At 41.1% G+C, this 26,382-nt stretch overlaps 2 protein-coding genes and 1 pseudogene across 4 annotated transcripts in view; 1 reads left to right on the forward strand and 2 right to left on the reverse strand.

Annotated features, from left to right (window-relative positions):
- The window catches only part of PGS1 (phosphatidylglycerophosphate synthase 1), a 42,392-nt gene extending 33,735 nt beyond the window's left edge, over positions 1-8,657 (forward strand). Inside the window, exons 10-11 of one of the 2 annotated variants that reach the window (XM_072645178.1) lie at positions 3,891-4,033; positions 7,847-8,657. In XM_072645178.1, coding sequence (XP_072501279.1) covers positions 3,891-4,010 — 120 coding nt within the window. In that variant the 3' untranslated portion in view covers positions 4,011-4,033; positions 7,847-8,657. The remainder of the gene's footprint in view (positions 1-3,890; positions 4,034-7,846) is intronic. The other variant, XM_072645179.1, reaches the window with a different exon arrangement.
- On the reverse strand, positions 2,233-3,206 carry LOC140527892 (nucleolin pseudogene; annotated as a pseudogene).
- DNAH17 (dynein axonemal heavy chain 17) overlaps positions 7,543-26,382 on the reverse strand; it is a 237,396-nt gene continuing 218,556 nt past the window's right edge. For both annotated transcript variants that reach the window (XM_072645176.1, XM_072645177.1), the window contains 10 exons: positions 21,262-21,410; positions 21,023-21,150; positions 20,556-20,783; positions 16,799-16,990; positions 12,729-12,908; positions 12,131-12,313; positions 11,406-11,588; positions 10,427-10,570; positions 9,551-9,776; positions 7,543-8,028 (listed from right to left, as the gene is read on the reverse strand). In XM_072645176.1, the coding sequence (XP_072501277.1) occupies positions 7,781-8,028; positions 9,551-9,776; positions 10,427-10,570; positions 11,406-11,588; positions 12,131-12,313; positions 12,729-12,908; positions 16,799-16,990; positions 20,556-20,783; positions 21,023-21,150; positions 21,262-21,410 (1,861 nt within the window). In that variant the 3' untranslated portion in view covers positions 7,543-7,780. The remainder of the gene's footprint in view (positions 8,029-9,550; positions 9,777-10,426; positions 10,571-11,405; positions 11,589-12,130; positions 12,314-12,728; positions 12,909-16,798; positions 16,991-20,555; positions 20,784-21,022; positions 21,151-21,261; positions 21,411-26,382) is intronic.

A 26,382-nucleotide genomic window follows, 5' to 3' on the forward strand; every position in this document is an offset into this window, starting at 1 on the left:
AGAATAGGAAGGGGTGTGCAATGGAACAATCCAGTTTGCCTGTATATCTCGCTGTTCACATTTTACAGTATAGATAATAGAAAATGATTGAGGTGCTCACAGAAGCAGAAAGTTTACAGTAATGAACACAGGTTAGGGTAGGGAGATTATCTCTGCAGCTGACCCCTGAGCCTTGGCCAGAGTGACAATGAACCTTTGTAGCCTTCTCTGTGTTTGTGCCAGTGTCATAGACAGTAGAAATTTCCCCAAACTCAGTAATCTTTGGATTCATTTTTCATGGGTTTTTGCTTTTAGGTCAGCAAGACAGTTTTTAATGCAATTTTTTTGATTTAAGGCCAACATTAGGTGCCCTGGTCTTGGATTGATAGAGAAGAAAAAATCCTCTTTGTCTTTCAGGATGTTGTTTCTGGGTATCAGCTGAGTGACATTGAATAAATATTGATCATGCTAAATTCTCCATTTCTTCAATAAGGGGGTTCATAGCTGAGCCCTGAACCCATTTCCTGGCTCTTGGGAAAAGTTGGCATGCTTGTGGTCAGAACTAACATACTTGTGATAGTTTTCTTCTTCCCAAATCTGAACATGAGGGGCATTTGAGGATTGCAGGAAGGTGATAGCTCACCTTTCTCTCTCTTTCTCTTTCTCTGTCTCTCTCTGTGTCTCTCCTCTCTCCACCTTCAAAGTCTGAACTTCTTATATGTGCTTTTGAATTGTAAAATTGTAAAACTAATTTCTCTTCAGTTTGCATGCATTATATCACTACACCTATGAATCACCTTCACACAAGAGTCTAAAAAATGTAATGCCCCCTAAGTGTGTTAGGTGCTGCTAAAAAAAACTGTTAGTTTCTCTTTCCTCACTTTTCAACACATGTATACATCGAGAATTCCAGCCACTCAAGAATCTTTGAGCTGTCAAAAGTTGTCTCACTGGTGTTCTTTCTCTGCCATGCAGGGAAGGGCTGGAGCTGTTATACTGACCTCAGAGCAAGAGATGGAGGGAAGTATTCATGTATAGGAAGCAAAGGCCCTACCCTGCATTTGGTGCATAAATTCAAAGTGGAAAACTTCCTGGTATTGTTCAGAACACACATCTCCCACTTGTGACCCAAGAAATGCTCCCCTCAATGGCATTGTAACCTATATCAGCTGACTTCCTCTTGCATCTGTATTGTGGAGCCTGTGAGGAAACTCAAGTGTTTCTGGTAATTTAATTGAAATCTTGGCTGCTTATTCATTTTGAAAGCATAAAGCTGGAGCCCAGTCTGTGGAGAGCTCTTCAAACCAGCCCCTTGAGACCAGAGCTGGATTCTGTGTCATCAGCCCCAGCCAGGGATTTGGACCCTGGGAGCCACACAATTAGAAGGCAGGATTATTACATCCTTTTGTGACACAGAGCTCAAGTAGGGTCCCTCTGTTTATCTGAAACCATTACATCATCCCTGGGGTAATGAACTGTTTTCATGCTCAAGGAAAAAGGTCAGAAAAGATATGTGACAAACTAATAAAAGGAAGAAATTAGGTTAGACTTTATGCTTCTGTCAGGTTCTTTTCCTGAAAGGGGAAAAATAGTAACTGCACCTTGATTCCAAATTTTGTAGGAATCGTGGATTTCTGTTTTCTGTGGCTCTCAGAAAAGACTTTCTTTGTTCCTCTCCATCCTGTATTCAGCATTAAGTTGCTGGATCTTCTGATCTAGAAATAACAACTATCAAACCCTAGATTGCTGGATCCTCAATTTCATGAGTGTTTAGGTGCTGGGCTAGGTAATGGGAAGCTTCAGGGCTTGGGGCTGGAGAAAGGATAAAAGATGTAGAAGAGAGATTTCTTGCCCTGAAGATGTTTATGACTAGAAAAAGTATTTTTTATGTTTTTTTAAATAACATTATGCAACTTATAGACAAAAAGGTGACCTGCCACAGCTATCATCCATCTTTCTAAAAACTTTATATACAACATTCATCCAGTCAAAATGGCCTCACTCTTTCTCTTGAAATGTCATCCAGGCCTTTCCAAGACTACCCTGGATTGTGCATCTGTCTTGGAATGTCCCTTAGACGGCTCTGTCAGTGATTAGGTAACAGGATAAAACTCCCAGAGCCTGTTCACATGGCAGGGGAAAAGAGAAGGAGGGAAGATATTCAAACTTCCATCTTCTTTTTTTGTGACCTCCTCAGAAACTGCCTCAGCCTCCAAAGCTTCCTTGGCTTCTGTCACCAAAGACCCCTGGGCCTCAGCCACCTCCTCAGCCCCCAAAACCACTAGGCTTGGACCAGTCCAGGGTTACTTTGTTTCCATCAATCTCCTCATCCTCCGTGACCTCTTTCACAGGTTTGGCATCTGCCTCTGAGTTGAAGTGCACAAAACCAAACCCTTTTGAAGACCCCACCCATCTCCCTGTCTGTAACTATGCTGGTTCTTACAGAGCATGAAATGAATAAGCAGATTTTTTCATAGGACTTGTGCTTTGGGGCTGCATTAGTAGCCATCTGTTCCTTCAGCTCCAGCCAGATGGCTTAGCCTTCAATATGTTACAAGAATTCAGAGCTTCTTTTGCATCTTCCAGAGAGCAAATTCAATGAATTTGTAGCCTTTAGAGTTGGCCTTGGTTCTTACTTTCAGGCAAGGTGATGAATGTCTTTTTCTGAAGCCCTTCTACTGTGGTGCTATAGGTAAGGCTGTTGTTCAGCACCAGGGTCTTGGAGTCTACCAGCTTATGTTGTCCCATTCTTCCCAAATCTAGAGTTCTCTTATCCTTGGGTTTTCTGCCCTGTGTTGTCCAGAATGAGCACCCCAGCCATCCATTTCAGTTGTCCACTTCTCTTCCAAGCCCTTGTCCACATCTGCTTCCATCTTAAATTCAACATAGGCCATTCCTTTGGCAGTCGCCTCAGATCACTCTGATCTCAATAGCCTTTTCAAATACTTCTTGAGCTCCTTTTAAATTACTTGATATGGCAAATTCTTGACAAAGAGTACCCTTGCTTCTTGGTCTGTCTTGTTCTCTTTTGCTTTTTTCCAGGTTAATTTTGGAGCCACTGTGCTCCAGAGCCTTTTTCATATCTTCAGCAGATTCAGATTCCATTTAGCAGCTGGTGCCATTGCAGGCATCCTCCACAACAATAAAGTCCTTTTTTTTTTTGCAAAGAAGTCCATGATGCCAGGTTTTATCTCAGAAGTGCTTTTGCTGAAGGCCAGGTTTGAAAAGCCTCAGTGTCTAGTTTTTGTTTCTTGGCCTTAGGGCCTTCTGTTTGCCTGTTTCCTTTTCCTTGGTGCTGCTTTCATGGACTCTTTCACCTCTTCTCATCATCTTTGTCTTTCTCATCTTCCTCTTCCTCAGATTCCTTGGCTTTACCATCAGTAGCCTTTCCTTTGGCATGTGTGATATCATAGCTTCTTTGGGGTCATCCTCATCTTCATCCTTGCCTCTTCTCACTTTGTGACACTAGAGGACTGTCGTAGTCCTTATGTGGAATCGTTAACACTGGAATCTTTACCAAACCCAGGTTCCTTGGAAAGGGTTCATTTTGAAATCATCACCTTGTCAGCAAACTACAGTCCACTGGTCAAATATGAGGCTCACCTGCTTTTTATACCCGCAAGTCAAGGATGATTTTTATATTTTGATATGTTTTATTGTATTTGAAAATGTAAACTTTTTAGGTATTTTTAGCTTGCAGACTGTAGCTCTTCAGTTGTTCTTTGCTGCCTCCTGCTCTAGGTCATAATTGGAATTTTGTAGCTCTTTCATGTTACCATCCTGAGAGTTCTGTGCTGAACATTTGTTTATTTTTTGAAAAAGAAAATTCTTGGTTGTGTCCGGTAGGCTGCTCTTGGCTTGGTTGGCGCCAGGTGGAATTTGACTAATGTTTTGTTGTTGTTGTTCTCTAGGAACAGGAGCAGCTTTACCGAAGGTCAGGTCTGGTGTCATCAGCCACCTTTGAGCAGCCAAGCCGGTATGTCAAACTGTGGGTGAAGATGGTGACTCCACTGATTAAGAACTTCTTCTGAGTTCAGAACCTCATGACTACTTGGTAGGTGAGATTTCTGGCCTATTCTACTGAATCTCATCACTGTTTTGATAATTTCAACTTGGAGCGGAGGTTGACTCAGTACGGTTCACTCAAAAGATCTGAAATCTTTTTCATCACTTCCCTTGGGTGAATCAAAAACAGTGTTTAAAGATTTGAGTATTTTTCGTCTACCTTGTTCCCTGTCATTGATGAGGGAAATGATAAATTGAAGAATAATTTCATCTTCTAGCTAAATATTTTATGGCATATAGTGCTTAATAAATGCTTGATACATTCTTGCTGCAGATTTCCTCTTCTGGAGGGAAAGGACTGGTTCCCATTAAGGTGGTAAAAAGAAGTTGGGAAAACAACGCTGGCCTATTGCCATGGCCAGCTGTAGCTAAAAGCTTGTGAGTAAAAGGCATCTAAGGAGTCAGATCCTGGGTTAGCTTTCTTATCGACATTCATCTGACTTACCTAAGGAGATGAAATGCTCTAGATTTGAATCAGTTTGCTTAATAGTAGTACTGTACCCCAAAGGACAGTGACCCTTGGTGATAAGGTCATTCACAGAACTTGGCAAGTATAATAACTCCAGGTTTTATCTGGGTTGAATCTCTTCTTAATCTCCTCTTTGACTTGACTATAATCCTTTCAGGATGGGTTCTAGAGTCTGTTGCTAGAGGACTAGCTATTGTCCTTCATCCCTCTAGTTGTAAGTTCATTGTTCTAGTATCCAGTGGCTTTGCTTTTTACTTTGGAATTTCCCAGTGATGGGAGATTTCAGGCCAGGGTGATACCACTCCCCCTCCCCATCAAGTAACCTGAAAAATCATGCAGATTGGTATATGGTGGAGCTTACAACAACCAGCGACTACTCCAGAGCAACCATGAACCATTTGTCAAGGCTAGGATTCAAAGTAGTTATTAAATTATCCTGTAAGACAACAAGACTAGAAAAACCAAAGGAATGTACAGAGGCAGTAAGAGACCTTAGATAAACAGGTTTAGCATTCTTTTAGATCGTGTGGGGACCAATGTAAACAGTCTTGTGACATAGCTACAGTTTTAAGAAGTCAGCAGTTCTGGCTTCATGTTCTGACTTCCTTCTCTTTGTTCTCTGATAATTCAAACTACCACTCTGGAGGTGCCTTCTCATCAAGAAAACCTCTGCCTTAGGACGGTGACTCCTCTTATAGTAGAAAAATCAGAAATGAGCACTGTTAAAATCATGATGTCACAGAAAAGCGAATTCTCAGTCATCAAAGCAGTTTCAAGTTGCAAAAGTTTCTTTTCTAATTCTAGTGGCACTTGATCTCAGCTTTAAAGTGGAATCATCCTCTGAAATTTGGAGATAATTTGACCAGCCAGCCACACCATGTTGGGTGGGTCATCTGCCTGTACCTTATCTTTGCCTAGGTAAATGCAGAAAAAACGACCATGTTCCTCCTTTGGACACCAGAAGGTGGGGTACAAATTACTCCTCCTTCTCTCAGCATAGAGAAACTCTTACAGAATTTCAGAATTGAAAGGGACTTCAGAGGCCACTCAATCTGATTTGGACTTTTTCTGGAAGACTTTCCACTACTTTTCAAGTCAGTCCCTTCCATTTTTGGAAGGTTCTGATTGTCATGAAGTATTTCATTATACCAAGCCTAAAGCTTTTGCAATCTGTATCAGTTGTTTCTCTTTCTGTCCTCTGGGGCCAAAGCAGAGCAAGACAGCTGTTGTCTATCCTGAGTCTTCTATTTTCTAAGTTAAACATATAGAACCTTCAAATAATTATTATGTGACATGAAATTGAGGTCCTTCTCTGTTTCCTTTCACTTGATCATTTCCTCCTAACATGTATCTAGGACTGTAATACTTTAGATATGATCTGGCTATGGCAGGGCACAACAGGACTGTCCCTACTGTTTGAGGATGCCATGCCTTTCCTAAAGTAGTTCTTTTCTGTAATAACAGAGGTAGTAAGAGCTGACACTTAGTAAAGATTTATAGGGTGCCCTGCATACAGATAATCTTGTGAGGTGGGTGCTACAGATATATAGGTATCTATCTCACTACCTCCATTTTACAGATGGAATTAAGTTCACAAATGGGTTTGAATCCATCTTTTCCCTTTTCCAAAACAGCAACCACATAGGGACTAGAATCTCTTGTAACTAAGCAGGTAGGGAGAGGATTTATAGGCTTGACCATAGTTGGGTGCAAGTTGTCTAGCTTGGCATGAAAAGTCTCTGTAACTTTACATTTTAGTAAATTATTTCAAATTCAGAGTTTCCCTTACCACTTATTCAGATAGGATAGTTTAAAGTACTTAACTATTTGAGAGTACTGAGAGGAGAAAGTGATGATCTTAGAACTCTAAGTCCAAGTCATAAGATACCAGACATCCTCAGAAGACTCTTTATTCATCTTTTAAAGCCTTCCACACAGTTGAGGGTGACGTTTCCTTATCTCACGTTTACCCCAGAGTCTATAACATGACATGTTATTTGAAGATCATTTTTCATTCATGACCTGAAAATTTTCTCTAAACTGTTCATTAGATATTCTTTAGATCTTCTCTAGGCCTACTTATTCTTATAGCTTTTCCATCTACTACCTCTCCTCCTTTCTTCTCTGTGTTACCTTTCAGTAGGATAGTTTCAATGCAGGTGACTACTCATAAAAAAAATGCTTGTATAAAGGCCTCTTGAAGGAGTATTTGAACCACGTCTTAAAATGATGGGGATTCTAAGATGTAGATAGAGGCAGAGGTGAGGAGCAGGAGCTTCTCTGACATTGGGAAAATCTGTGAAAGTGAGCGATGAAACATCCTGTTTGGGGAGGAACACTAGGCCATTTTTGTGGGAGAAGTATATGTTTGCGCCTTACGAACTCTAGTTGGAGACAGATTAGGAAAGGCTTTGCCTTTATTTTTTGTTGGAGGCAGTTGGGGGGACACTGAATCTTTTTGAGAAGGGGAGTGGTGATTAGACCTGTACTTTAGGATTATTGATTTGGTAGCTGTTTGGTACATCATGTTTACTATACTCAATATGGCAGGGAAATATATGTTGTAGCAGTTCCATCAAAAATGGTAAATGCAAGAAAAGTTTTGGCATTTGCACCACAAAGCTTAAGTTATTTAGAAACACTGTTTTCACAGAACAGCCCATCCCCAAATGGTGTCAGTTACAATAAGAACTTCGGAAGGATGGGCTCCCCAACACTAAATAGATATAGGAATTGTCACAGTAGGGACCTCCTTCTGCTACTTGTTTTGTGATCCATGCTTAGCTCTATGTAAAGGGGCCAGATTAAGTATGTGACTGCTGGGCCTCATCCCTGGGAATGGTGACCAGAGAAGGGCTGTGTTTAGAAATAAACTCAAGGATTTTTGGGGAGCCAAGACCATACCGTTGGATCTTGGGATATTTTCCCTTGACTGCTGGGAATTGGTTACCTTTTCCCAGGTATCTTATTTCTGGTGTCCTTCAGGGCTTGAGTTAAAGGTAAGTGCAAGTAAATAAGACGATCATGAATAATTGGTATTAACATTTTAATATGATGCCCCTCCTTCCCCCGTTAGTTCAGATGCTCTTTGCTATAAAACAACTTGGTTATTTAAGCGAAAAATAAAAAACAAAGCACCAAAAACACACATGAACCTCATTTAAAAAAAATACAAGTTGTGAGGCTGAGTTTCTAATTTGGAATTATGGTTAGGCCATTAATCTGGCACAGGGGTTCATGGGCAATATGTAGAATCCAGCAAGCAAGCTAAACCTGTAAAAGCAATGCAACAGCTGCTAGAATCCACTTAGCTGCTTTTTCTTTGGTCTTCAGGTTAAAGGTCCAGACATAAGTGGGCCCACGGATTCGAGTTTTGTAGACAGGACATTCATAAATGTTCTTGGTGTCCATACGGTCTACAGGAATGGCTTTGATGAAGATGACAGGCATGGGTGGTGTTAACTCCTTCAGCCGAGCTTCTGCAATGACTCCACTTTGGGTATCCCAGCGAGCCCCTACAATCAACAACATGGCTGAGGCTCAGGGCCTGTGTGAAGACTGTTATTTCTCATTTGGTGAGCTAGCAGTAAGTCAGGGTAAGGGAGAAAGGGAGAGAAGCCCTGTCTTTGCCCCCTCCTGCCCTTGGAGAAGTGCTTATGGGACACAAGTCTTGGCTCCTGCAGAGTAGAGGCTTTTTGCCAGAGCCTGAACTGTCACAGAAATAGCTAAAAATGGAATTTGCTAAAAATAGGGTTTCATAAGGGTAATTACGTGCACGGTACAACTGACTCGTGTATCCCACTATGCACTCAGGAATTGCTTAACAACAAAAGCTTCAGACAAATGAAGTTCCTTGAGTTTCATCTATTGAACTTTCATCTGTTTTCATCCATAGCAACGGTTATTTCCAGAGCCTGATCCCTCAGCCTTCTCTTTGCTGTGGCAGGAAATCATAGCTCTAACTGAATATTATTGGAGACCTTCATACTTAATGTCTGTCTTGTGTGTGTATATATATATTCTGCGTAAATATATATATTATTATTAAAGGGATACGCTTTTAACCAAACCATTATTTCTACTCACCCTATTTAATGATGTTTATATTTCCTGCCTGAAATTCCAAAATAAATACTGACAAGTAGTTGGAACTGTGCCTTTCTTCAACAATGTGGGAAATGGGGAGCCCCTTCTGCTCATGTTGGCATTACACCGACATTTTCCCAGAATTAAGGGATTAAATCAGTCATTCATCACTTGTTGGGAAGGAGAAGATGAGAGGGTTTGGAGGGAGGGGTGTGTAGAATTGTTGAAATTCAGCTCAATGAACTCTAGGGAGTGACCTGCCTGACCTCCATCTCTTCCCACATGCCTTTTTAGAGAAGCTTGAACAACTTCTCTTAGCTTCTGTTTTCCACTTGGGTGGATAACTTGGGACTTCAGAAAAGGGGAGCAAATACTCACTTTCCTGCAACCCTTTTGTGTCAAGGGAAAAGACCCTTAAAGTCATCACTTAAAGTTATAGAAACTTGGAGGTCACTAAGCTTCCTGACATCTAGAGCCTAGAAGGAACTTTTTCCTTATTGCTTTTCAAAAGGTTTTAAACCATTCTTACCAAAGGGTTGTATTTTGCAAGAGGCAACATGGCACAGTAGCTAGGAATCAGAAAGACTTGAGTTCAGATCTTGCCTCTGATACACCCTGGGCAACTCTCAGGGAGGAACCTAGAGAGAAGGTGCTGATGTGCATTGGTAGAGGAAGTAGCGTACTGGAAGCTTTCTGTGCTAACGAAATACCAGGTCACTTGCAAATAATAAAAAATAAACCCAGCCCAAACAAAATGGTTTCTATTGGAGTGTGTTCTCAGATTCAATTTCCCTTGTCTGTCCACCTCCCAAGTCATTAATCAGGCTACATCTACTGAAAGCAACATTCACCCTGCTCCCAGATGCCAGCTTTACATGAGACTACACATCTCATCTGTTTGAATTGAATGGAACGCTAATAGTTTTGTTAGGTTGCTAGAACCTTTTTTACCTTCCATAAAGAGGCCATACACATAGGCACCTTCCCTTGGAGGGGCAGTCATGTCGTCCTTGACTTTCTTGGTCACTTCCACGGCAAGGCACATCTTATCCAGGGGCCACTCATTCTTCCTGGCCATAGATTGCATGATGGCTGTGAGGAAGGACTGGGGATTAAAGAAGCCAGCCAACCACACTGTCGTGGGCAGGGCAAAATCTGTTGTCCAAGCCTCAAGTTCCTGAAAGGAAACACGAAAAGACACTTGTGAATAACCAGCCCTCTCCTTGGACCTCACTAAGAAGCTAGAATGCTTCTTTCCCTTGCCTTACAGCCAGAGAGCTGAGAGGGCTTTACAAATAGCAATCAATGAAGCTCTGCTGCCTTCCTATGTATGACGTAGCTTTACTGTTTGGCTCCATTTTAAATGAGGTGACGGGAAGAGAAGGGTCAAGAAGGGACTTACTTAAAATTGGAGCCTAATTGGATTAGATGTTCCAATCCAAGACACTGGAGTCATCCTGCTTGATACAGCAGGAGACTCAATCCTGTCCACACTTCACTCTCTCTACCCTTGATCACAGTGGGAATATCTCACAACATTCATGTTGGCAGACACTGCTCTCTTCATACTTGTTTGTTTTATTTTTCAAAGAGGAAATGCTTCCATTGTTACAGGAAGCCTTGAGGGTTGTGGGCCAGGCCCTTCCTGCCATGTGATGACAAAGAGCTAAGACAACTGTGGTTTTGGAGACTTTGGAGGAAAACTGTTTCCCTCCTCAAGCTCTCTCCTCCTAACAAGCCCTGGGAGTTAGAGCATTTTTATCCCTGCCTTTCGAGGTCCTTCGTCCTGAGACAAGCAGAAAAGCTGGAGAAGAAGAAACTACTCACCCTGATCCGAAGAATCAGGTCAGCATACCAAGCTCCCAGACCCATCATGGAGGGGTAGGCCCGAGCTACCCATGCATCAGGCACGTTGTCATAAAATAGTGAGTTGGAAAGGTCTTCCATGTCTGTTGTTATGGTTAATTCCCCCTAAGGAACCCAGGTAGAAAGAGACTAGTATCAGCCATTTTCCCCAGTTCTTATCATCACGTGTATTGCAAATTTGACAGGCAGCTAACCTGTCATTATTTCACTTGACTAAAGACAAGTGTGTCCTTATTTTTCTGTGGCAACTGAGCCACATAAATCTTAGCGTGAAGGTTAGTGTGAGCCTGGTAAGTGCCTAGATACTATATGTACATGTCCCTGCTCCAGAAATGGAAAGAAGGGAAGAAGCATTTATAGAACACCTTCTATGAGTCAGGTGCTGTGCTTTTGACACTTTTTTATCAATATTGCCTCATTGGGTCCTCCCAATACCCCTTCAAAGTTAGGTGGTTTTATCATCCTCATTTTACAGTTGAGGAAACCAAGGCAAACAGACTTAAGTGACTTGCCCAGGGGTCACGTAGCTAATAAATATCTGAGACCTAATTTGAAATGCGGTCTTCCTGACTCTAGGCCTAGTGCCCTGCCAATGTATCACTAGCTAAGTCTCCTGATTACGCTTATGGTAAAAGGGGAACCCCTAAACTGCCTAGAAGATCAATGATCTGCTGGCTACAGATTATGGGCTTCTAAGATCTCTTGACTATTCACATGATCCAGTTCCATAGTATTTAGGATACAGTTCCAAGTAGAGAAGAGTGTATTAGAGAATCATGTAAGGGAATAAGATAGCAATTAGTGGGTCGGAATAAAGTATCTTTTGAGGAATTGGGGATTTTGTTTGTTGGCAGTACAGTGAGCCATGCTTGCTGGGGGTGGGGGGGGGAGAGAGCTTTTCCCTAAGGCAGATCTTTACTAATCTTTATATTTTTTTCACCTTCAATCCCAGATTCAGCTCCTTCAGTGAACGGCGCATCTCATTAGTCAGGATATTCATTCTTTCACATTCTTGAAAAGCAACTACCACATAGGGTGTCTTTTCAGCTGCCTTTGACATGATCTCTGCCATGTTAAATGTCTCTGGTAGCTTCTCAAGGATCTCATCCAGTACAGATTTGACCTGCAAAGCCCCAACATGTCCCCGTTACTGGTGCTTGTCTCTAGGCCAGAGGGTCTTTGGTTTGTACTATTTATAGTTGTGAAAGTAAAAACAAAAATTCATGTCTTCCTGTGTGTAAAGTCAGCTTTCCTGATCAAAATGTCCATGAAAAAGGGCCCCTGAAGGAAAAACAAGGAAAGGCCCAACCTGGCTGCTGTCAGAAGATGGTTGGTCCTTTGGGGTTAATCTAAAGCATGGAGATATTCTCCTTGCCTTTTGTAATCTTTAGGGTTTGGGAGGTTTCAGCAGAGCTCATGAAGAGACATTTGCATGATTTTTTGTGTATTAAAAGATTTATTCCATTTCCGATTCTTTATTACCGAGGATCTCTAGGTGCCACTAATGTTTCCTCATATTTGTAACATGAAGCGAGGGACCAAAAAGGAAGAGTTCTTTCTATAGCAACCAGGTTTTGGGCTTTTTGTGATTTGAGGACCAAGGGGACAAAAAGTTTCCCGTTTGTCCTTCAATCTGTCTGAAATATTTGATTAAAAATTTCTTGCCTTTTCCTCCCGAGATACTCCTGTCCCTCCTCCTGCATCAGACTCTTTGGGCTGCATTTCCAGAACAGTTCGGAATAACTTCTCAGAGGTGACTGTCAGGAAACCAATTTCTGCATTGGGGTGCAGACCATACAGATAGGGGCTTTCAGGTGGCAAGTTTTCATCTATGTATTCATGGTAACCCTGGGGAAAAGAAAAGGTGATAATAGGATTTAAGAAAAGGATGCATCCCAAAATAGGAAGATGCTGGGATAGTGATATGATGTGAGCTAGACATGTGTCCCTCATGTTAATAAACAATTTTTGTGTGGAATCTTCCCAGACCCCAGTTCCAGCTTCTTCAGTCCCAAATCCCCATACCATTTATGGTTGCTCTCACTTCCTTGCTAGGGAAGAAAATTTTCATTCCCTCTTACTGTAGGGTGTATTTCAAATCTTAGGTTATTTTAGTTGCCTTGGTTCTTTGCTCAATTATTGATATTCCATTTATATTGAAAGGCTCTTATCAGAGAACCCACGAGGGTGACATTAACCTTTTCTGCTCCTATCTTGCACATATTTAATTTGTTAGCCTTCCTTGAGGAGTGTGGCTACTCACTTTGTAATCTAAGTTGGGAGGGATCAGAAATCCAGGGGCCAATAGCAGCTCTCCTTCCAGCATTTCTGGTCGAATGTATTCTCCCAGGTATGTCCGACAGAGCCTGCGGTCCCAGTCATCAGTGATGTGGCCTCCGTACATAATTTCTCCAAAAAGGTAGCGTAGGTCATCCCATGGCACCTTAGGAGAAGCACAGACAGGTCAAGGCCAGGAATGTTCACTTTTTGCCTTATATTTTATATTTGACTTATTTCATAATTGTAGTTAGATGCATAATTGATGCTTGTTAATTGCACCACCTCTGTTCTCTGGCTCTTCACTTTCTCTTTAAGCTAAGTGGTCCCTGTTCTTTCCCTTTCCTGCTTTGTCTGTTTTACCAGCATCTAGCTAGCTTCTTGTTTGCTCTTCTTTTTTCCCCAAATTAGAGATTTTTGCATAGTCATCTTTTTCCATTGACCTCAGAGTTGCTATTTTCTATGTATCAGCCCAATTCTGAACACAACTGAAATGCTTAAGCAATGAAGATTTCTTAAATGTTAGCACATATTAGGCCAGTAGTCTCCTGTCCCTACTCTGAGAGATCCGAACATCACTGACTTGGCTTTGTGAGATAGTGAAGATTTTGGTCGTCTTTCCTGATTACTACTTATCCCCCATTGCATCTGAACTCCAAAGGTAAGTTCGATGCCAGGAATTAGCTGAATGAGAAAGTATGTCTGGGTGCTTTACTAACAAAAATAGTCAGCCCCTGTGAGCAGCCTAAGAATTTATTTTTATAGAATCAAAGATTTAAAGCTGGAAAGGATCTTAGAGAGGATACTTCCTCATTTTAAAGATGAGGAAATTGAGGCACAAAAAATGAAGTGATTTACACGCACTGGGCCAGTGATACAGGGTGCTCCTCTCTTCCCCCCAAACCATACGTGAGGATCCCTATGATGTTTGCCTTAGAAAATTGCAATATTAACATTTCTATGTTCTGTTGTATTTTTTACTTTGTTAAATATTTCCCAATTACATCTTATTTTGGTTCATGGTGCAGTGCAGAGCCAAATGTTTGATATCTCTGTTCTAGGTTACACAGCTAATAAATGTCAGAGCTGGAATTAAATGCAGCTCTCCCAACTAAATCTAGGACCTATTTCACTACATGATTTTTCCTGAGTAGATTGCAAGCTCTTTTGAGGACAGGGACTCTGATGTCTACCCTAGTATCCAGTTCATATAAGGTAATTTATAAATGTTTGTTAAATTTATTGTGTTCAATGTCCCAAGGGGATGGATAGTGAAGGAGCAGAGAAAGCACCAGGCTCAATGTGAGGTCAGTCACTTGGGCATTTGGGAGTCAGGTGAGGCCAGTGCTAGGCTTGTGCTCTATCAGCTAAGCCGGTACCTGAATGTCATGCATCCTCAAATTATGATCAAAGGCCAAGCCAGAAGGGAAGTTCGAATGAGTAAGAGGTGAGCTGGTGAAGGATTAAGCAATGAACACAGGTATAAAAATGATAAAGTAGGAAAAAGAAAAAGTGATTTTTAGTGTGGGTTTTCTGTACATTGATCTGTCTTAGGATCTGTTTCCTTTAGCTGTCTGGGTCACTTTTACTTGATTTTGATACTTTTTTAGAGGACAGGGGAGCAAGTTGAGGGTAGAGAGGGGAGTACTCATAAGTTGCTTTAATTTTTTTAAATAAGAAACCTTCCTGCCTAGAATATATTCCTTTCTACTTCCTAAAGAGAAAACTGCCAAACAGGTGAAAATCTTTTCTTCAAACTAAAAGATGATTCTAAGTTTTTGGTAATTTTTAGAAATTCCAACTGTGGAAAAGAGCCATCCTTCCCTCTGGAAGTTTTTCCAGAATCCCCATAGTACCATGCTTTTTTAGAATAGAGAGATGAACATCCCGCCTCAGACACTGGCTATGTGACCCTGGGCAAGTCACTTAATCATTGTCTGCCTCAATTTCCTCATCTGTAACATGGAGATAATGATAGTCATAGTACCTATCCAGGGTTGTTTTAAGGATAAAATGAGAGGTTTGTAAACCTCCAGTTGCTATGTTAATGCTAGTTATTATTGTAGCCCATTCCTGCCCACTGAAGTTCCTCGTGGAAGGCTACTTTAATACCAAGAGAAAGAAAACAAGACTTCTGATTTTTGGCTCCATTTTTTTGTTTTGTTTTGTTTTTACTGTGAGATTTCTTTTCTTGGGTAATGTTAATGTGAGTAAATAACACTAGAGCTTTAAGAAATCTATGGCCAGCCCTAGACTGGTGTAAAGAGATGATTGAAATTCAGAGATCCATCCTTACACCATCATTTTAAAAGTGATTTATTTACCCAGTAGAGTGATTTTTAGTAGCTGCTCACAAGTGAGATGTTCCGTTTAGCCTCCTCTCCCTTACCCTTGCACACCCCCTAGTGGAGCCCCTGACCATGTACGACCTGATATCGCCAGCACCTGCCCTTATTTCAAAGAAAATAAACGCAGAGTAAGCAGGTGCTGAATCTGAGGTGCCATTTCTTGGGAGGTTCTCTTCCATTCCAGACGAAGCAATAGATTTAAAAACTCAGCCTTGGGAGCTCAGCGATGGTGTGTGAGGGTAAAGGCCTGACTTTGTTTGGAACATACTGTAGCTCTTAAAGAGCATTGCCCCGCAGTGTAACATCAACCCTCCAAGGTGCTTTGGGGTTGGGCTTGAGCAGTCTCGATGGTGAATTTCTCCATGGTCAGTTATCTCTTTACAGACATCACTAGGAGCTATCACCTTGGTTTCTCTTTTCAGTACTCTAACTGTCTTGGACAAGGATCTTGGTTTTATGCTTTTAAGTGGAAGGGGACAGTGACTTCAAAAACTTAAGCCATCATTTATTGTCTGCTTTGGCATTTATAAAAATACTGGGGATTGTGCTTTGTGCTAGGGGAGAAATGAAGATGAATAGGATGGTTCTCACCTTGGTGGAATTTGGAATCTAGTAAAGGGTGTGGCAAAAGTAACTGATGTATGTTAAATGAATTTTAAAAGGTGCAAACTAAGTGCAGGGCGGGGGAAACATTTTTGATTGGGAATCAAGATAAGCTTTATGGAGGCTGTGAAATCTGAGCTTGGACTTAAAGGATGGGTGAGAATCAATAGGAAGTAAAAGGAGATGAGAGAGGCTGCAGGAGTAGAAACCAGCATGAGAACAGTATGAAGAATGGCACACCTGGAGGAAAGTACTGAGAATTATAACTAGAAAGATGATATCAAGCTGCAAAGTCTTAAATCTAGGCTTCCAACTTTTGGCAACAGGGAGCCACTCAAGGGTCTGAGCAGAGGAGGAATGTGGCTACATCTAGGCATAATGTTAAGTCTGACATGAAGGATGCTTTTGAAGATAACAGAAAAGTGAGAATTTGTTATTGAGTTGTTTCAGTTGTGCCTGACTTTTCATGACCCCATTTTGAGTTTTCTTGGCAAAGATACTGGAGTGGTTTGCTAGGAAACTTCAGCTCATTTTACAGATGAGGAAACTGAGGCAAACAGGGTTAAGTGACTTGCCCAGGGTCACACAGCTAATGTGAGGCCACATTTGAGTTCAGCAAGATGAATCTTCCTGACTCCAGGCCCAGTGCTTTATCTACTGCACCATTTAGTTACCCTGCATTAATCAGAGTAGTGGAAATGGAAAGGAAGCAATGAACAGAATTTTCTTTCAAATTAGGAAGGACGCTGTTGATTTAGTGCAGAAAATCCCTTCAGCCAGGTACATCTGGTGAATATCTCCCTCACAGTCTTTGTGTATTCTAGGGTCAGGACACCTTCAGGGTTGCATGTGGCCTGGTATCTTCAGGAAAGGACTGGAACATTTCCAGGAACCAAGGGTCACACTCATACCTACTGCTTTAAGCTGCCCCGTGCAGCAGTGTTCCTGACGTGGGACAGGGCTTGCCCTGATGTGGTGATGTTAACAAAAAGCTGACATGAGGTGGGAGAGAGAACAGACATTAGATAATCCACAACCTCAGGAAGGGAAAATTGATTTTGCTGTCATTATGTGAGTTGCTCTTCTCAGGCAAGCCTTTCTTTACCTTGGTGTTTGCTTCCAGGTAATTATAAAGAACACTGATAGAAATGGTTAGGTCTCCATTGTTGAAAGGGTATTCCCTGTTCCAACCTTGAGCTCCAAATTTACGCCTCTCCGCCACCACCGCGTGGAAATAACAGAGGGCAAACAGTATGCATTTAAATTCAATTTCCTTGGTGCACATTTCCAGTGTATCCTAGGAAGAAAAAGATAGGTTAAAAAATGTCAGATACCAAGTTTTCAACCTATAGGTTTGACTAAACCACCCTTCTATAATCAAATTTTAACAAGGAGAAAGAATAAAGGAGGTAGAATTTTGCCTGGAAGAGCACCAAGTTATTCTGGTAGTAGAATCTTGGCCAAACACTTTACCAAGAACCTGAATGATCTGCTAATTGCCAGGCAATCTGTCTAATTGAAGGTGAGAGATGGGATGACCAGTTGGAAGCAGTCAGTGAAAAGATGGAAAGATTTAAAAAGAAGGTACAGTTTTATTATTTTTAAGTACATGGAATAACAAAACTCCAAGCAGTGATCAAGCCAAGAACGTTTTCATGTACCTACCTCCCATCGTTGTTGTGATGATCAAACAAGGTAGCGCTATGTGAATAACTATTATTGTTGCTATCATTGCTAATGAGTATAGAAGGTTCATTTATATTTATCATTATGGAGCAATTTGTGCATGTAAAAATATGCCCTAGTAGTGCTTTAAAATGTCTGTCAAAATGAGTCTAACATTTTATTAGTATTATAGTTGTGTTTTAGCCTTTCTTCGTATTTCCAGCATGAACACAGTGCCTGGTGCTTAATGAATTCTTGTTGCCTGACTGTAATAAAACAGCCTGTGCGTTTGCTTGGCCCAACCCCTCTCCACACCCCTCATGGAAAGAGCCAGAAGACTTGGGTCTATTTCTGACTCAGTCATCGGTTCACTGTGGTCTTTGGGCAACTCATGAATTCATTTTGTGTTTCAGTTTTCTTCTATTGAGAATGACAGAGATGGACTAGATGATCGCTAAAACCTATTCCATCTCTGACTTTCTGTGATTCTCATTTAATATCAGCCAGTGTAGTCTGAATCAATAAGGTTTTACTGAGTTATCATTATTAAGTGAGTTGGATCCATGGCTACTGGAACAAACATGAGTATTGTTGGAAACCAATAGGCTTGGTCTTGCGTTTTAGAGGGCCAGAACAAATGCTAAAGTGCTCTTGAGTTGGATATCTCCATAGGAAAGCGAAAAGGGAACGGAAGCATCTTTGTACCTCAATTACCCTCCAGCCTCCTTCCTTTTGAATATGAAAACAGAGCCGGGGCCTCTAAGTTTTGGTTCCAGGGAAGTGAGGGTGACCAGTTCTCCTCAACCTCTAGACCCTCTTTCCCAAAGCTCAGCTTCCTGCTTGAAAACTCCAGGAAATAAAGCTAAGAAAGCAAGAGAGAAAATGACCAAATGGAAGAGGAGGGGCTTGGACAGGAAATAAATGTCACTTGCCAGCTCCAAACAGAAGGTGATAGAAAAACTAATGGGGGGAGAAGGAGGTAGGGGGAGGAGATTACAGCAATTCACAGAAGGCAATGGTTTTTTAACCCATGAAACACAACGAACAATTAAATTCTGTATAGGAGACACCCGAAGACTATGTTTATCACTGTCCACTTCTTTATTTTCTTCTAGGCCTCTGAGACATGCGAAAAAGCAACTCCAGTATGATCAGTCACAAACTGTTTATAGATAATAGACAACTCTGCACTGGGGGGAGTTTGCAGAAGCTTATGAAGCAGGCAGCCCTGGCTGTTGGCATAGGTCTATTTTTACAAAAAACTGCTCACGTAACACGGGCACAGAATTTTCCTAGGGGCAAATATAGTAGGCAGTGGGGAAATCAGAGGTTGGTGAGCATCTTGTTAGTTTCAAACCTCTATATCTCAACCCTTGAAGTGATAATTAAGAATATTTAGTTCCTTAATCAAGCAGAGAATACATTTATAGGATTTAGAGTTGGAAGGAACCTAATTTCTTCTTGACTGAGTTCCTTGGGAGCAGGGACTTTCTTTTGCCTTTCTTTAAAGCACCAGTATTTAGCATAGTTGAAGCACCCATTGAAGGCATTTAGTAAGTGTTTATTGACTCACTTACTGACCCCTTCCCCCATTTATAGAAATGGGAATGGAGGCCCAGAGAAGGGCCCGCCCAAAGTCACACAGGGAGCAAAATACAGAGCCAGGATTCAAATCCTGGAAATAGAATGATCATTTTACAGATAGAAAGGCCATGGGCCAATTGACCTACCTGTATACCCTTATCTTACCGAGAGGAAACTGAGATCCAGGGAGGTTAAGCAATTTGTCCAAGATCACATAGGTACTAAGTGTCACATTTGATCTCAGAATCTTCATTTTGCCCAAAGACACACACATACTAACAGTTAAGGTTGGGATTTGAACCCAGAGCCCATGCTCCTTCTATTGTAGTGAGATGTCTTCCTATTTATTATACACATTTATCTAGTGCCTCCACTAGGGACTGTGGGGATCCAGAGAAAAACAACAAACAAGGATCTTATGACAAGTGGGGTCAATAGCCATGAAAAAATAATGGAAGTTCAATGACAACGTAAAAGACATCGATATGAGTTGCTCATTTGAGTGGCTGGAAGAACAAATGCTGTGAATTCCCAGGAGAGAGAAGTTAATGTGGGTTTGAATAGTCAAAGAAGTCTTTATGGAATAGTTAGTATTGGGCTGAAGGTTCATAGATGGAAATGAAAGGCATGACATTCCCAATGGGGCAAATGTCACAAAGGCACAGGCAGAAATGTGCTTAGTGTCTTCAGGAGATACACCAGTGTGGCTGGAACACAGAGGGAGATGATTGTGGAAGGGTAGGTTGGGGCCAAATTGTGGAAGGCCTTGAACACCAAGCTAAGTAGTGTGGAATTTCTCTCATAGGTAATAGAAAGCCATTGAAAGTGTTTTGGCATGATAGTAGTCACCTGGTTGAATAAGGGTTTTAGAAAGAGTGGCAGTAAGACCAAATGGTCTAATCAAATAACCCTGAGCCCAAACAGAGGTTCTCATTAAATTCTTATAGGAGCCTAGAGGAAGGTCAGAAAGGGGTCTTCAAGGCCTTCTCTTCCAATCCCCTTATTTTACAGCACAAGTTTATTCATTCTTCCTTATATCTGGGACACATATTGTGAGATGTCTGACTTGGAGTTTGTGGCCTTGAATCAAAGTGAAGCAAACTGACCTTGTGGGAATCCAGTCCTATCAATCAATCAGTCAATCAACAAACATTTATTAAATGCTCCAGAAGAGTTTACTCTTTATCCTATAGGCAAGGAAGAGCCACTAGAGTTTACTGAGTAGGGGAGTGAAATGGTCAGATCTTTATTTTTGGGAAAATCACTTCAGCAACTGAGTGGAGGATGGACTGGAGAGGCAGAAAACCAGTTGGGAGGGTATTAGAAGTGATTCATTTTTCTAAAATTCTCATTATACAAGCATTTCAGGTGCATGTCAATTTTGCGATGCAAGGCCATGTATTCATGCATATTTATATACAGACCTGTTTTGGTTTGTGTGTGTGTCTGTGTCTGTGTGTGTCTGTGTCTGTGTGTCTGTGTGTAATATTCCAGGTTAGTATGTTGGTGACTGCTAAAGGGCAAGGACTTTGCCAGTCTTAGAGACTGCATTTAGTGGCCCAAGGTGGAAGAGAGAGGAGAGGGAGAAGAGTCCTGCTAAAAGCCAATCATACCTGTGTGAAGAGGTCCAAGGCTTTGTGCAGGTTGGCATGCATGCCAGTAGGAGGCTCATTTGTTATTTTTATGGCATTTTCCAGAAGGCCCTGTGGTATGATGTGAACTTCAGGGCAGGGGGCAGGTTCTGCACTCATGTATACTCGATAGTCATCATGGCTTCCTGTGCTGTATTTTTCTACCTTCTTATCCAGAGTGCTCAGCCACCTGGCGACAAGATGGATGTTCTACAAGCAAAATCAGATCGATTGAGTGATTAATCTTCCTCATTCCATCTCAGTGCTCATATTTTTCCATTTTGGGTTTTTTGGAGTTTTTTTTTTCTTTGCCACCCCCTAGCCTTTCTCTTTTTCTTAACCTTCAAGCTCTTGGAAATCAGTGGATCCAGACTAATTTAATAAACATATTTATCTAAAATCCTTCATATGAGAGGGGCTGCTGAGAAGCCAAGGTTCCCATTAAGTACCTGCAGAATGACCCAGTGCCCTTCCTCAGATGCCACATCCAGAGCATGCTCAGCCACCACTTCTTGTCCCTGCCCCAGGGACACATTATGGATTTTCCCATTGTCGATGGTAAATCCCAACTTTTTTCCTGAGGGAAAGAAAAACAGGAAAACCACAGGGCTGGAAAAATTCCAGAGGTTGAGGGCATAGTTATCAACAACAAAAGGTTCCACAGATGTTATTGTTGGGAACTACTTACCTAATGCTTCCACATCTTTCAGGGGGTCAACACCTGGAGAAAGGATGAAGAATATCGGGGTAGAAGGGCTACTCTCCTCATAAGACTTGGAAAACTCAACACTGCGTCCTTCCACGTACTTGGTCCCCATCTTCTCTTCCACAAAGTTTCTGAAGAATATATTCTTCATTAGATACAAAAAGAAAGGCCATAGAATGCCCTGAGATCAACAGGGGAGTTGAGAAGATTGTGACAACAGACCAGTGGGTCAGACATAGTTTACAGGACCCTTTGCTCATTTGATTCTGAAGCAAGAGGACATTTACCAGAGGGTAGGAGGAGGGAGGTGTCTATTCTACAAGAGGATTGAGGTCTATGAGGGTTTGGTCCTGGTTTTATTATAATTCAGTTCTGTGAGATTACATGGGGGCAAACTTGTAAACATGCAAATTGAAATAATATTAAACCTCAGGGCATCTCTATACCAAATGACCCCATGGAACTGTGTGCCCATCCAAATATGACAGACTCACTTTAGCATCACTGCAGCCAAGTCCCTAATTAATTTAGGTAGGTCATAGCTTTATGAACAATCTAGACTGAAAAAAATTGTTCTTCAGTTTCTAGTAGTAATAGAATGCTCATTTTAGGGATACAAAGGCCTTTATGTACTTAATCTCTTCAGATCTATCTGCTCTAATAGATGCCAGTCCTGGTGAGCAGCCTTGATAAAAGGCATGGTGAGGGAGAAGCTAACTCTCAATTCTCTGAAAGGAAGCAAGTAATAATAATAGCTCACATTTATACAGCGTTTTAAAGTTTGCACCTTCATGTTATGTACACATACATATTTGTGAGTACAATGCACATGTGTACAGAGATATGCATACATTTCCATAATATGCACAAATATGTGTGCATGGATACATACGTATGTATACACATATATGTGTATATAAAATCTCATCCTCACAGAAAAGTAGGTGCTGTTGTTATCCTAATCTTACATAACAGAAAGCTGAGACTGAGAGGTTAAATGACTTGTCTACAGTCTCAAAGAAATAAGGGCCTGAGACAAGACTGGAACCCAATGATAAAAAGAAAGACCCCCATAAGTGCTACAATATCCAGAGCAGCATTTTTTTTTTGTGCAGTAGTAAAGAACTGGAAACAAAGTAGATGCTCATCAGTTGGAACAAATGTGGTACATCAATGTATAGAAATATTACTTCATTGTAAGAAATGATGAACATGCTGAACGCAGATAAGAATTGAAAGACTTTGATGAACTGATGCAAGGTGAAGTAAGCAGAATCAGGGAATATATACACAGTGACCACGACAATGAGAACACATAGAACAAGGAAAACAATTGAAACAATGCTGCAAAATTCGGATGCATCCTAGTGTGTGATATAGTGGGAGTGACAGATTTAAGATCAGGTGATACAAGTTCAAATCCTGGTCCAGCTATTTACTACCAATGCAATTTAAACTCTCTGGTCCTCAGTTTCCTCATCTTTTTTTTTTTTTTTGAGGCAATAGCATTAAGTGACTTGCCCATGGTCACACAGCTAGTAACTTCAGATTTGAACTCAAGGCCTCCTGACTCCAGGACCGGTGCCACGTACTTGCCCCTCTTCATCTTTTAAATGAGAGTTTGGGCCACTTGACTTCTGAGGTCCCTTTAAGTTCTAAATCCTATAATCTTATGACTCATTCATAGGTGTCCCTTATCAGCTTCCCATTTCTTTTCTCTTTGTTTCACTAGAGGAATTTGCTGGGTTGTGACAATACTTGTATTTCTGTTCCCTTGGGGAAATGACTTGCTGACATAACTTTTTCTGTTATTCATTTATTTATTTTTACACTACCTCTCATTTTTGGTAGGGAGGTTCAAAAACAATTTTTTTTAAACCGTGGGTTTAATATACAACCAGTGTGCTAAAGTCTGTTACATTAAGAGGTTGGGATAGAACCCTACATCAGAAATGAATTCCAAAAAGTCTACCAGCCCCAGGGTTGGAGGGGAGAGAATATTTAAGTGAAGGCAGAACTACAACCAGTTCGTCCTTCAGGGTGTGGGAGTGGCCAGGTAAGGCTTGAAGCAGCCTCTGCTCCCATGGTCAACTATTTCTTTGCATTCCCCTGTTTTTTTTTCCTGTGTGGGCCTCTTGACTTGTCCCCCATGTGTCATGTCAGTCTTCCTTCATTTGTCTATGAATTCATAGTTGGATTCTGTGATGCTCTGGACCCCAGACTGAATACAATGAGCACGGGGATGGGACAATACCAACAACAATGAGTAAATAATTTTAGAGACTTTTTGGCCAAAATCTCTACTAACACACTCAATTTAGGGTAACCAGAATCACGCTTATGGGTTCAGGTAGGTGGTGCAGTTTACAGAGCACTGGACCTGGAATCAGGAAGACCAGAGTTCAGATTCTGCCTATAACTCTTAGCAGTGTTAACCTGGGCAAGTCACTTCCTCATCTATAAAATGAAGATAACAGTAACACCTACCATCGGGCTGGGAGTGGGGGAGTGATTGTTGTGAGGATCAAATGAGATGACATGTGTAAGTCATTCAGCAAACCTTTAAGTGCTATAGAAATCCAGGGCCTTTCCCTGATAGTATTTTCAATTTAAGGAGCCCACCTCTAAATTACATAAAATCAAACCAGATGATCCCACAGTAGGAGGGCTTCCAAAATTTACCTGGCTCTTTCCCTAGTCTCTAGTCAGGATAGAATCTAAACCAATCTTGCAAACAGTTAACTTGCCTACTTGCCTCACGTAATTAGCAATTCTTCTCAAATGTACTGCCATCTCTCAATTAACCACATATAAACTGCACAACAGCCAATTCGACCCAATGAGATGTGTATGTAAAGCACTTTTTAGAATTTAAAGCACTGTGTAAATGCTAGCTATGATAATAATCATTATTTATCTTACCTAAATCAAACTTATTTATAAAGGTAAATATGCTTCCTCTAAAACTGCATATTTCTCAGCCTTAGAGCATTGATTTGAAAGTAATCTCATGTGTTGGTTTTCCACACAATCACTTCTTTCTATTAGTACACATTTTAAAAAATTACCTATAATTTAATTTCTATGTATAATTGTGTCCTTCCTGGCCGGAGGATGGGGTGGTATAACAATCCTCAGCATCACTATCATAATACTTGACATTCTTCTAACACTTCATATAAAAGTTTTCACAAAATTGAGCTTGTTTAATTCCTAAAACAGACTTTTAGCACTAATAGGAAACTGCTATATAGGATCTCCATAGTAATAAGCTCCCTGAAGGCAGGGTCTGATTTTGTATCCCCAGAGATTAGCACAATTCCTTGCACAAAGTAGGTATTTAATAAATGTGGCTAACACACTTTAGAACTGGAAGAGACCATAGAGACCATCTGGCCAAAGTCCCTTATTTTATAGAAATGGAATGAGATCCAGACAGACCAAGTGACCTACCTTTGCTGAAGGCCATACAGGCAGTTAAGTAGCAGAATGGGGACTTGTTCTAGGGTCCTGGCCTGTTATTAAATTTTCAGTGTGTGTTCATGACTTAGAGATTGGCCTAATTTCTTTTGTTAATTGTCTAGACCTAAGAAAGTGATGGCAAAAATGTCCATAATATAGATTAAGCTTAAAGGTGGGTACACTGCCCTCAGACCAAGTGTTAATAATTTACCACCACACTTTTAGCCCTATGGCTCTGGAGCCCTTTTCTGGAACTATTTCCTATAAACCCCACTGCTGCCACCAACTAGGTCAAGTCTATTTGCTTGCCAATCCTAGCTTCTCCAACTTTGACTCTTGGCTAGTTATGTTACACCACTCACTAGCTGTTTTCTCTAATCCCATATCACCTACTAACTGGGGTTTAATATTTTCTTATCATAATGTTCCCCTAATATGCTACTAAATGAAATATTTCAGAAAGACAAATGTCTAAGGAAACTCCCTAAAATAGTCAGGTGGTTCCTTGGCTTTGTCTCAGATTCTGTTCATCCTCTTTCCAGAAATCAAGGAGACATTCTACTTTAGGACCAGGACTAACAGTTTAATTAAACACAGTCAGGCAGCAAAGTCGCTGCTCTTTTTAATGAGCTAGACCCTCCTCATAGATCCCAGTCCCTCAACTAGAGACAAAAAGAAATCTGGCTAGTCAGACAATCTGAGACTTACACTTTACCAAAGGGGGAATTCTAGCACGGAGATTAGTGTTTTGGGGAAATTTGGTTGCCTGCATTCTACCAGGAAAAATGATTAAGAAAGTTGCCAACAGATAGGAAAACTCAAATACCAAGGTCTCTCCACTAGGTTTAAGTACTAGAATTTGATCAAATTAAATCCCCTCTCTTTTTTTTTACCCACAAGACCTCCTTGGTAGGACAGTATATCATTAACTATTGAGTTATCTTTTAACAAAAGGGGGAACTGATGAAACAGACCTTACCAAAGTCCTTCACAAATACCCAACCCCCAGGGTTCATTTCAGTTGCTCTTCCTGGAGAAGAAATTGGTAGATGGTCAAATACTCCTCAGAGTTATTTGTGTGAAAGAAGAGACTAAACAAGAAAAATCTGAAAGGAATGGAAGCTGGGAAGCTGGGTAGCTGCAGCCATTTTCTCTCTAATCTGGGAGGGATTTCTTTGATAGCAAGCTATAATACTGGGGAAATGGCTTAAAGGAGGACTAGAAGAGTCTGTCTTGCAGAATTAGTGCAGATCCACATTTATTTTGAAGTAGAGAAGTGGGTCTAAATTCAAAAATGCCTGGGAAGAGCTTTATGAGCTATAAGTAAGCAAAAACAGAAAAACGAGACACAATGGCTACAGTGTAAACGGAAGGAACAGCAGCAGCAGCAAATACAAACACCGACCCCCAAGAAACTGAATTTTTTCTTCATTAGAAGGGGCAGCTAGGTGGTACAGTAGAGAGAGATTGGAGTCAGAAAGACTCATCTTCCTGAGTTCAAATCCAGCCTCAGGCACTTACTAGCTGTGTTACCCTGGACAAGTCATTTAACCATTTGCCTCAGTTTCCTCATCTGTATAAAGCGTCAGGAGGAAATGGCAAACTACTCCAGTATCTTTGCCAAGAAATTCTCAAATGGGG

Source organism: Notamacropus eugenii, chromosome 2, assembly GCF_028372415.1.
Source record: "Notamacropus eugenii isolate mMacEug1 chromosome 2, mMacEug1.pri_v2, whole genome shotgun sequence".
NCBI classification, from domain to species: Eukaryota; Metazoa; Chordata; class Mammalia; order Diprotodontia; family Macropodidae; genus Notamacropus; species Notamacropus eugenii.